The sequence below is a fragment of the Lepus europaeus genome, chromosome 6, assembly GCF_033115175.1.
Source record: "Lepus europaeus isolate LE1 chromosome 6, mLepTim1.pri, whole genome shotgun sequence".
In the NCBI taxonomy this organism is placed as follows: domain Eukaryota; kingdom Metazoa; phylum Chordata; class Mammalia; order Lagomorpha; family Leporidae; genus Lepus; species Lepus europaeus.
Genome location: NC_084832.1, coordinates 90,344,653 through 90,355,697, shown reverse-complemented (window position 1 = coordinate 90,355,697; position 11,045 = coordinate 90,344,653). Strand labels below are relative to the sequence as shown.

Below are 11,045 nucleotides of genomic sequence, written 5' to 3'. Positions count from 1 at the left end.
CCCCCTCTGGCTCCCCAGCACCAGCAGGTATTTGTAACCTCAGCAAGGGCTGAGGTTAGAAGCAGAGATTCTGGAAAAAAAAAAAAAACAAAAAACCCTCTTTCTTCTGATTCCTACTTAGACCAGTTACCTTCATCTGCTACGCCCAAGATTCAGGCAGGCAGTGGGAAGTCAGTTCCAATCTGAGCTTATCTGTTGAGCTGATGAAAACGTGATCTTGTCAAGTAGAAGCTCACTTTGAACCTATTCTACATACAAGCTAAGGTAATGAATTGGACATGGACTGCTTAGTAGGACAACAGACTATAATGACATTACTTCCAGAGAGAAAATGTCAATGCAAATGTGCACTGTGGGTCTTCGGTCTTGGAAAGCCACAGTCACCATCAACCTAAGCAGGGATGCGTCCATTTTCTCGCAGGTGCAACCAAGCTCATCTGTCTTGGAAGTCGCCCTGGAGCAGAGACGCTTCTCGGTCAGGAAAGACACAGAGAGTCACGAGTCACGAGTTAGCCTCGAGCCTGGCTGTTTTGCTGTGGTTTTTCAGCTGGTAGCTGGTCTGGCTCAGAAGCAACTGGTTGAAAGGCTTCAAATGCCATCCGTTTGGTTCAGATTTATCTTGTCACCAGAAGCTCTGCACGGTCCAGTCTGAGCAGTCCGAAAGCCCATGTGGAGTACCCGCTGGGTTGCAGACACACGCCTCCACTGCAGACAGGTGTGGCCTTTAAGCTTCCTACAAAGAGCAACAGCGGCAAAGCGTTAACAACAACACCTTGCAAGCGACATTTGCTAAAGGAGAATTGCAGTGAGTTATGACACATAGATTTTACCACTCTACGAGAATTCAACACCATTCGGACGTGAGGCTCGTTCAGTGGTGTTCAGAGAGCCAGGTGACTCAAGTCCTCTGAGAATAAAGGTTTTCATAGCAAGTCTTAGCCAGCCAATATTTGCAGAGAGGGCCTGAAAGATGAGGCTGAAGCAGCTGCAATGTGTTCATCGACAGGTCTTGGGCTGCTTTGCGCCCTCATTCAAGCACTTAGGGCTTGTTCCCGCTTCGACAGCGCTCCTCAAGAGAACTGACGTGCAGGGAAGGGCTCTGGGACTCTCTGTTCCCTTCTTTCAGAGAACAAAGACGTTTCATGAATAGTGCTGGTCTGTACCTGCAGCTTAGCCTTTCCACAGAAAGCTTCCACTACACCAGCAGAGACGGTCGAGAAAGCATTAAGAAAAGGATAATGCTTCTCCCGGAATACGCCCACTCTTCTTAGGGCGAACTCCTCAGTAATCGGGAGCTGTTGCATTGTCCTCATCCCAGAAGGCCCTACCTCCCTGCGGGAAGGGACAACACACTGGCCACCGCCATTACCAGAAGTGAGGTCCTGACCTCACACAGCAGCCCTTCATTTTCCTCTAGGTCCAAGGTTACCCAGAAATAAAAGCTTCTAAAGTTCTCTTGAATGAAATATTTAAAATTTGTTTAAAATTTAACTTTCATTTTATTTGAAAAGTAGAGAGAGAGAGAGAGAGAGAATGGAACGAGCCATTGGTTCACTCCCCAAATGGCTACAAAAGCTGGGGCTAGGCTAAGCCAAAGTCAGGAGCCAGGAAGTCCATCCAGGTCTCCCACATGGGTGGCAGAGACTCAAGCACTTGGGCCATCATCTGCTGCCTCCCAGGTGCATTAGCAGGGAGCTGACTGGTAGTGGAGCAGCCAGGACTCCCACTGGCCCCTGATACGGGATGCAGGCATCCCAAGTGGCGGCTTACTCCATCATGCCATGGCACCTTCCCCTTGAACAACTGTTGGTCAGCTGACATGATAAGAAATACATGAACCCTACACTGGGAGACAAATTGTCCTTATGTTGCCAATACGGAAAAAGTGGAGATTTTAACAGACTGGAAACTAGAACCCAGGTAGATAGGTTTACTCCTATCTTTCCTTTCTTTCTATTTTTTTTTTTTAAGATTTTTTATTTATTTATTTGAGAGTTAGAGTTACAGACAGTGACAGGGAGAGACAGAGAAAGGTCTTCCCTCCATTGGTTCACTCCCCAAATGGCCGCCACGGCTGGAGCTGCACCAATCCGAAGCCAGGAGCCAGGCGCTTCTTCCAGGTCTCCCGTGAAGTGCAGAGGCCCAAGCACGTGGGCCATCCTCCACTGCTTTCCCAGGCCATAGCAGAGAGCCGGATTGGAAGAGTAGCAGCCGGGACTAGAACCGGCGCCCATGTGGGATGCTGGCAGCGCAGGCAGAGGATTAACCTACTGCGCCACGGTGCCAGCCCCCACACCTATCTTTTCTAAGCTTCTTTCTGGTCCTGCCTGTTGACATTTAAAAACAACATCAAAGAAAGCTTTCCTGTAAGTAACAGGCCGGCTTCATCCTCTCAAATACGCCAGAAAACGATGCTCCAAATATCTCAGTTCTGTTCCCTTCTGGGATGATACGTACGGGGAAATACTGATTAAAACTGAGACACACAGACAAAAGAAGGCTGTCATTCCTATCAGATTCCAGGTGGTCTTAAAACCACCCACGCAATAGCATGTAAAAACGCAGTTTTTTAAGAAACAGATGCAGCCTCACCCCAAATTAGGACAGAAGTCCGGCTGTGGCTGTAGCTGTCCCTGCTACACCTCCCAGACAGAAACACATCCTCCTCCTCAGTTAGGAGCCAGTCCACGACCCAGGGCCCCCCACCTAAGTGGGAGCACCTGCTGAGACCAGACGCCTCAGGAGAAGGAAATGTGTTCTCTGCCTTGGAAAATGAGCTGTGGAGGGCAAACGAGGATAGCTTTTTAGAAGCTAAGAGGCTGAACAAACAGAAGTGGGAACTAGGCTGACCGTTGAACAAAGGGGGGGTCCAAGACCCCCAGGTGTAGTGGTTGTGGCGTATTTTCTTTGGTGGGGGCCGGGAGGAGCTTGTTTCTTTCACTACACAGATTTAGGAAATGTGACTAAGGAGAAAGTGCTTCCCAGATTCTGAGTTCAGGATGCTATATTTAAATGTTCCTAAGTTATCTAATAATTATAAGCCATCTCAGAAAGTCAATAAAAACTTTTCATTAATAAATCATACTGTATAACTTGGATGCCACACTTTCTCATCAGATTCCTCTAGGAGGGGATTACAACTTTCTTTTTGGAATGATTTCTGGTGAAAATATCTTTTAACATGGTTCTTGATGGGCTGGAGCTGTGGCGTAGTGGGTTAAAGCTGCGGCCTGCAGTGCCGGCATCCCACATGGGTGCCGGTTTGAGTCCCGGCTGCTCCACTCCTGATCCAGCTCTCTACTGGCCTAAGTCCTTGGGCTCCTGCACACATGTTGGAGACCCAGAAGAAGCTCCTGGCTCCAGGCTGCAGATCAGCTTAGCTCTGGCCATTGTGGTCATTTGGAGAGTGAACCAGCGGATGGAAAACCTCTCTCTCTCTTGCTCTACTTCGCTCTGTAACTCTTTCAAATAAATAAAATAAATCTTAAAAAAAAAAACAAACATGGTTCTTGATAATTACCTTTTTTTTTTTTTTTGACAGGCAGAGTGGACAGTGAGAGAGAGAGAGAGACAAAGGTCTTCCTTTACCATTGGTTCACCCCTCAATGGCCGCTGCGGCCGGCGCACCATGCTGATCCGATGGCAGGAGCCAGGTGCTTCTCCTGATCTCCCACGCGGGTGCAGGGCCCAAACACTTGGGCCATCCTCCACTGCACTCCCGAGCTACAACAGAGAGCTGGCCTGGAAGAGGGGCAACCGGGACAGAATCCAGTGCCCCGACCATGACTAGAACTTGGTGTGCCGGCGCCGCAGGTGGAGGATTAGCCTATTGAGCCGTGGCGCCGGCCAATAATTACCTTGACTGCCTTCAAAAAAGGAATTAGTTTGTCACTAAATGATAATCTTGCACATGAATGTCCCATCCAACCCAACCCCACCACTAACATAAAGTGAAAAAGGTGGAGAAGGGGGGCCAGCGCTGTGGTGCAGTGGATGAAAGCCCTGGCCTGCAGTGCTGGCATCCCATATGGGCGTCGGTTCTAGTCCTGGCTGCTCCACTTCCAATCCAGCTCTCTGCTATGGCCTGGGACAGCAGTAGAAGATGGCCCAAGTCCTTGGGCCCCGAAGAAGCTCCTGGCTCCTGGTTTCGGATCAGCTCAGCTCTGGCCATTGTGGTCATTTGTGGAGTGAGCCAGTGGAATGGAAGGCCCCTCTCTCTTGGCTCTACCTCTCTCTGTAACTCTGTCTTTCAAATAAATAAAATAATTCTTTAAAAAGAAAGAAAATACTGCATGGAAAACTCTGGAAATAAACAGTCCATGAGTTTTAAATTGTGTGCCATTCTGAGCAGTGCGATGAAATCTTATACCATCCTGCTCCATCCCACTGGGATGTAAGTCCTCCTTTTGTCCAGCCTTTCCAGCCCTGTGCACTCCTCATCACATTAGTCCTTTAGTAGAGTCTTGGTTATCAGATGGACTGGCACAGTGTTTTATGCCTGTGTTCAGACAACCCTTATTTTACTTAATAATGGCCCTAAAGCTCAAGAGTGGTGATGTTGGCAATTCAGATATACAAAAGAGAAGTTGTAATTTGATCTCTTCAAATGAAAAGGTGAATGTTCTCAGCTTAAGGACAGAAAAAAAAAATCAAATGTTGACTTGTGAATATCTGCAGTGATTTAGTGTTTGTATTCTCTTACTATGCTAATGTATGGATAGGAAAAAACCATGTATATAGGGTGCAGTGTGAGGTTGTAGGGGTCTTGGGGTGCATCCCTAGTAGGGAAGGTGTGACTAATTCGTTCTTTTTTAAAGAATTATTTATTTATCTGAAAGGCAGAGTTGAGAGAGAGAGAGAGAGAGAGAGAGAGAGAATATCTTCCATCTACTGGTTCATTCCCCAAATAGTCACAACAGCCGGGGCTGAGCCGGACTGAAGCCAGGAGCCAAGAGCAGGGGCCCAAACACTTGGACCATCTTCTGCTGCTTTTCCAGTCATATTAGCAGGGAGTTGACTTGGAAGAGGAGTAGATGGAACACGGACCAGCATCCATATGGGAGGCCAGCATTGCAGGCAATGGCTTAACTGGCAACACAGGCCCCAGTAGGATGTTCAATGAAGAAATTAAAGAAGCAGTCACCTGTTAATTACACATTGGCTCTGTCTGTTTTTAAAAGACCCTTAACATTTTATTGTAAAACATTCTCCTTCAACATATAAGAATTAATGAAAAAAGGGAAAACTGCATTAGGTTCCTCCAAGTTTTACGGTGGGCACAGAGCTCCATCCCTTCCAGTCTACGTAGGCCAGGGCCCTCAGTTCATACTGAAACCAGCCCATGCCTTACCTGGAGGGCCGGGGCAGTGTTTGCATTCCCAGTGCGGCTGCTCTCCTGCTCCAGCTGGCTTCCAGCACGCAGTGCGTCCTGAGCTGCTGCTGGCTCTGCCCGCGCGCTCCTGTACGTGGGAGAGTCCGTATTTTCCGTAGAGTTTTCAGAGTGACTTTCAGTGGGAGCTGCTCCGCCCACCAAATCCTGAGCACTGTCTGGATCCAAAGACGTTGCGCTTTCGTTTTCTGGATTGAGGGAATGAAGATCCTCTCCGGCGAGTTCAGAGTAAGAGTCACAGAAGGAGATGCTGTCACCAGCAGCGGCATCCTGCATCAGAGGCCAGGCGTCGGAGAACTCGCCACAGACGGACCGCGAAGGGGACCCGAAGAAGGCTGCCATCGCATCCCCAGCTGACCCTGCGCTCCTGAACACAGAATTCAGAAGGTCTTTATGTCTGGTGACAGAAAATGGCCACAATGCAGCATCTCAGCTAGAACTAAGGTTTTTTTTTTTTTTTTTTTTGGATGAAAGGGCAATTTATTTTCCATCAAAATTCTAGTGTTTCCTATTATACACCTGCCTCAGTAAATCAAATTATTCCATTTGCTTTTACATCCATTTCTAATTAAAACAGACTGATCCAATGTCCAAAACACAGTTTCCAAGGTGTTGACTGAGCTTCCGTGAATACCGTTCTAAAATTCTACAAAGTTGGTCCTGAGTATATGACATATTATACATTATGAAGAAAGTGTCAAAAATCATGAAAATAAAATTAATGGGGAGTAGAATACGAAGAACACTGCACTGGGTATTATTAATGTTGAGAGACCTACCCACTAACTTTTTTTTCTTTCTTCTTTTTTTTGACAGGCAGAGTGGACAGTGAGAGAGAGAGAGACAGAGAGAAAGGTCTTCCTTTTGCCGTTGGTTCACCCTCCAATGGCCGCCGTGGCCGGTGCGCTGCGGCCAATGCACCGCGCTGATCCGAAGGCAGGAGCCAGGTGCTTCTCCTGGTCTCCCATGGGGTGCAGGGCCCAAGCACTTGGGCCCTCCTCCACTGCACTCCCGGGCCACAACAGAGAGCTGGCCTGGAAGAGGAGCGACCGGGACAGAATCCGGCACCCCGACCAGGACTAGAACCCGGTGTGCCAGCGCTGCAGGCGGAGGATTAGCCTATTGAGCCACGACGCCAGCCCCCACTAACTCTTTCTTTGCCAAAGAATTGACATCCCCAGGCCACTGATAACATTTAGAAAATGATGTTCTGGGGTGGATGTTTGGCTTAGCAGTTAAGATGCCAGTTAAGACAACTGCCTCCCACACGGCAGTCCCCGGGTGTGAGACCCAGCTCCAGCTCCTGACTCCAGCTTCCTGCTGATGGAGCCCCTGGGGAGCAAAAGTGATGACTCAAAGAACTGAGTTCCTGCCACTCACGTGGGGACCTGATTGATTCCTGGCTCCTGCCTTCAGCTCAGCCCAATCCTGGCTGTTGCAGGCATTTGGAGGTGTTAGCCAGTGGGTGGGAGTTCTCTCTGTCTCTATGCCTCTCAAATAAATAACAATTTAAACAATTTTTGAAAAATTTAAAAAAAAAAGTGATGTCCCCATCGTTTCACTGAAAGCCGGTTGATCAGTAGAACATAGAACAGGAGACCAGGAAATTGTTGATTAAAAGCACACGGTTACCTGTCCTGTAGGGTGGCTGCAGAATGCGCCCCACAAGCTAGAGCTGCCCGGTTGGCACCGCAAGCCTCATCGCAGCACAGGGACGGGATCAGGTGAAGAGGCCCTGGGGAAGCCAGCAGAGCGTGAGGCACAGGCTTTTCTCCTTCTCTCGCACACCATTCAACGCATCTCTCTTGGAAATTCAGCGATTCCCCTTGGCGTGACTTTGGGGGACATGGGCACTGGGGTTCTCTTTTCTCTTCAAAACATGATGAACCACTTACATGAGGTCTCTAGAGTGTGAAATTCACAGACGTGGGTGTGTGTGGGGGGGGGCTGCTGGGGCCTGAGGGAGGGGAGTTAGTGCTTCATCGGGGCCTGACGGAGGGGAGATGCAGAGAGTTCAGGGGTGGATGGTGGTGATGGCTGCGCAGCTATGTGGGTGTTCTTGATGCCACTCAACTATGCATGTGAAAGTGGTTACGGTGGCAGACGAAATGTTGCGTGCATTCTCCCACATGAGAAAGTGACGCACGGCAGTGATGCAGTGCAGGGGAGGCACGTGTGACGAGGCTCTGGTGCAGCCTGAGCACATGGGGCTAGTAGGGCTTTTCTGTTGAGCAGCCTAGGAATATGAACCAGGATGTAAAAACATGCACGCCTTAAACTCAGTACACACACACACGTACATGATCTTTCTCATTGCTAGGAATGTCATTTAAGGCATAGGTCGATGTGTGTGCACAGCTTTATGAATCATTACGCTCATTGAAGCCACATATGGTTTTGATTTCAAAGATAATGCAAGCTTATCAAAGTGAAAAATTAAAAAAAATGAAGAGAGAGATTAGAAATGAATTTAAAAAATGTATCTTTCTCAGTTCTACAGACTGGAAACAAACACTTTCAACACTCTGGTGAACAGCCTTCGAGACTTCTGGCTCTCTATATACATTTGCACAAACTTCTGACTTTATAAAACCATAAACACATTAAAGCACATAGACACATACAAAACACACATACAGACACAGAGAAAAGGCCTTAGGGCCTTAGGGGCATTACACATGTCCATATATATATGTATGTTGGTGTATGTACTCCAACTTTCTACACAGAATGGCTCTTTTATAAACAGGGAAAAATGTATTATGAAACTAATATCTCCCTTTTAACAAATGAATGTCAGGGGCCGGTGTGTGGCCTAGTGGTGGTGTCTGTGTTCTATTCCCAGATACGGCTCCCGAGTCCAGCTTCTGGCCAATGCTGTGGATGGAGCAGGGGATGGCTCATGTCACTGGTTCCCCGCCACCCACACTGGAGACCCAGACTGCATCATCTCTGGTTCTCAGCGTCAGCTCCCCTGGTTGTTGCAGGCATCTGCAGGAGTGACAGGTGGGACCTGTCACTCTCTTCATCTGTCTCTCAAATAAATAGAAAAATATTCTAAAAAGAATGTTAACTATGGAGGAGCAGTTGCACGTCAGTGTCAAGCAGAAAGGCCACTCAGCATGCCTGCATGTAGATGTCTCTCAGAGCCAGGCCTCTGTCTTGTGTCACCTGAACACACGTGGCTATGACCTTGGGGGTCTTGCCTGGATCCACTGCCAAGTGACTCGGCAGTGTGTGCATCCTGCTCACTCTGGGAGGTTTCAGAATTGTCAAAAAGCAAAAGGCACTATTGCTCCTCATAGAAATGGCTGCTTCCAGAGAAAACACAGGATGAGCCTGGGACTTCCTTTTGTGCCAGAAAGTAAGAAAGCACCAAAAGAGTAATGGGGCAACAGAACGAAATGGCACATGAGCCAGCCTGAAGGGAGTTCCACTGGTCAAAGGAGGAGAAACTGAGAATCAGAATCAATAATGATACCAAAGGATTGTAACCCATCGAGTAAAAATCACAAGTTTGATCTAATTAAAGCAAGTAAATAAATGGGTAAGAAGAGACATTTCCTCATTACTATAGAAGCCAAATAATAAATGTAGGAATGATGGTGGAACTAGAAACATCATTGTTAACCAAGGTGAATGATTTAGGAATTTAGATAATGAATGATTTAGGAAAGAATCATCAGAGGATGCTAAACTACTCAGGAATAGTTTGGGGAGCAGCAGGATACTTGCATGCTTTGAAAATATCTCCCCTCACGATAATTATCAGTTACAAAGAGGAAGAAAACTATTTTATTGTGGAGAAACCTGGCAGACATCACCTTTGCTAAGTGGCCAAGCGTAACCTGATGGGGCATGGGACAGACATCTGTGCCTCCCAATGCTAGGCACCAGGAAGAACGCAGCGGCCCCTCTGCTGTGTTCCTGAATCTAACCCTGAGGCAGCATGGGACAAACTCAAACTAAGGGCCATCCCACACACCTATTGGCTTGTAGATCTCAACGATATCAACGCCATGACACACCACGAAAGAAGAAGAAACCACCCTAGATTAGAAGCCAAAGATACTTGGCAGCCAACTGCAACAGTGGCATGAATGACGTTGCTGGACAATAAGGAGCATATAGATGTGCTCTATAAACTAGAACATGTCGTTGAATTACTGTTCATTTCCTGACTTCTACTCATTGTGCTGTGGTTACATCACAGAACGTTCTTTCTTTAAGATTTATTTATTTACTTGAAAGTCAGAGTTACACAGAGAGAGGAGAGGCAGAGAGAAAGAGGGGGGGGGGGCGTCTTCCATCTGATGGTTCACTCCCCAATTGGCCACAATGGCAGGAGCTGTGCCGATCCAAAGCCAGGAGCCAGGAGCTTCCTCTGGGTCTCCCATGTGGGTGCAGAGACCCAAACACTTGGGTCATCTTCTACTGCTTTCCCAGGCCATAGCAGAAAGCTGGATGGGAAGTGGAGCAGCTGGGTCTTGAACTTGCACCCATATGGGATGCCAGTGCTTCAAGCCAGGGTGTTAACATGCTGCACCACAGCCCTGGCCCCTGAATGTTCTTATTCTTAGGAAACAAACACCGAAGTATTTTTTTAAAAAAAGGTTTATTTATTTATTTTCAAAGTCAGAGTTACAGAGGGAGACATAAACACACACACACACACACAGAGATTTCCTATCTGCTGGCTTACTACCTAGATGGCTACAATGGCCAACACTGGGCCAGGCTCAAGCCAGGGGTCATAAGCTTCACCTAGGTCTCCCACATGGGTAGCAGTGGCCCAGGCATTTGCACCATCCTCTGCTGCTTTTCTCACGCCACTAGCAGGGAGCTAGATCAGAAGTGGAGCAACTGAGACACTAACCAGTGCCCACGTAGGATGCTGGCATCACAGGCAATGGAATTTTTTAAAAATATTTACCCGAAAGGCAGAGTTAGAGAGGGGGGAGGTGAGGAAGGGAGAGAGGGAGAGAGGGAGAGAGGGAGAGAGGGAGAGATAGAGATAGAGATAGAGATAGAGATAGAGAGAGAGAGAGAGGTGTCTTCCATCTGCTGATTCACTCCTAAATGGCCACAATGGCTGGGGCTGGGCCAGTTCGAAGCCAGGAGCCAGGAGCTTCTTCCAGGTCTCTTATGTAGGTTCGGGGTTCAAGCACTTGGGCCATCTTCTGGTAGCTTTCCCACGAACATTAGCAGGGAGCAGGATTGGAAGTGGAGCAGCTGGGACTCAAACCATCACCCATATGGGATGTCAGCATTGCAGGCAGTGGCTTAACCCACTATACCACAATACTAGCCCCAGCACAGCAGCTTTTACCTGCTATGCCACAATGCCAACCCTTCACTGAAGTATTAAGGGGTAAAATGCACACCACATCTACTACTGACTGTTAAATGACAAATGAGAAAAATGTGTGTGATGTGTGGTGTCATAATGAGAGAGAGAGAGAGAGAGAGAGAGAGAGAGAGAGAATAAAGCAAATGTGGAAAAGAAAGAAAGATTTAAGGGAAAGGATATGCGAGACTTCTCTGTCCTACTCTTCCCATTTCCCTGAAAGTCTGAAATAATGTCAAAATAGAAATTGGAAAGAAAAGTAAGGCACTGCTGTTTAGAAGGGAGTGTGCGAGACAATGAGCTCATGGA

At 47.7% G+C, this 11,045-nt stretch overlaps 1 protein-coding gene across 2 annotated transcripts in view; it reads right to left on the bottom strand.

The window, feature by feature from the left end:
* Nucleotides 1-287: 287 nt before the first annotated feature.
* TNFRSF19 (TNF receptor superfamily member 19) overlaps nt 288-11,045 on the bottom strand; it is a 105,977-nt gene continuing 95,219 nt past the window's right edge. For both annotated transcript variants that reach the window (XM_062194558.1, XM_062194559.1), the window contains exons 8-10: nt 7,022-7,124; nt 5,351-5,756; nt 288-733 (exon numbers count right to left, since the gene is read on the bottom strand). In XM_062194558.1, the coding sequence (XP_062050542.1) occupies nt 725-733; nt 5,351-5,756; nt 7,022-7,124 (518 nt within the window). In that variant the 3' untranslated portion in view covers nt 288-724. The remainder of the gene's footprint in view (nt 734-5,350; nt 5,757-7,021; nt 7,125-11,045) is intronic.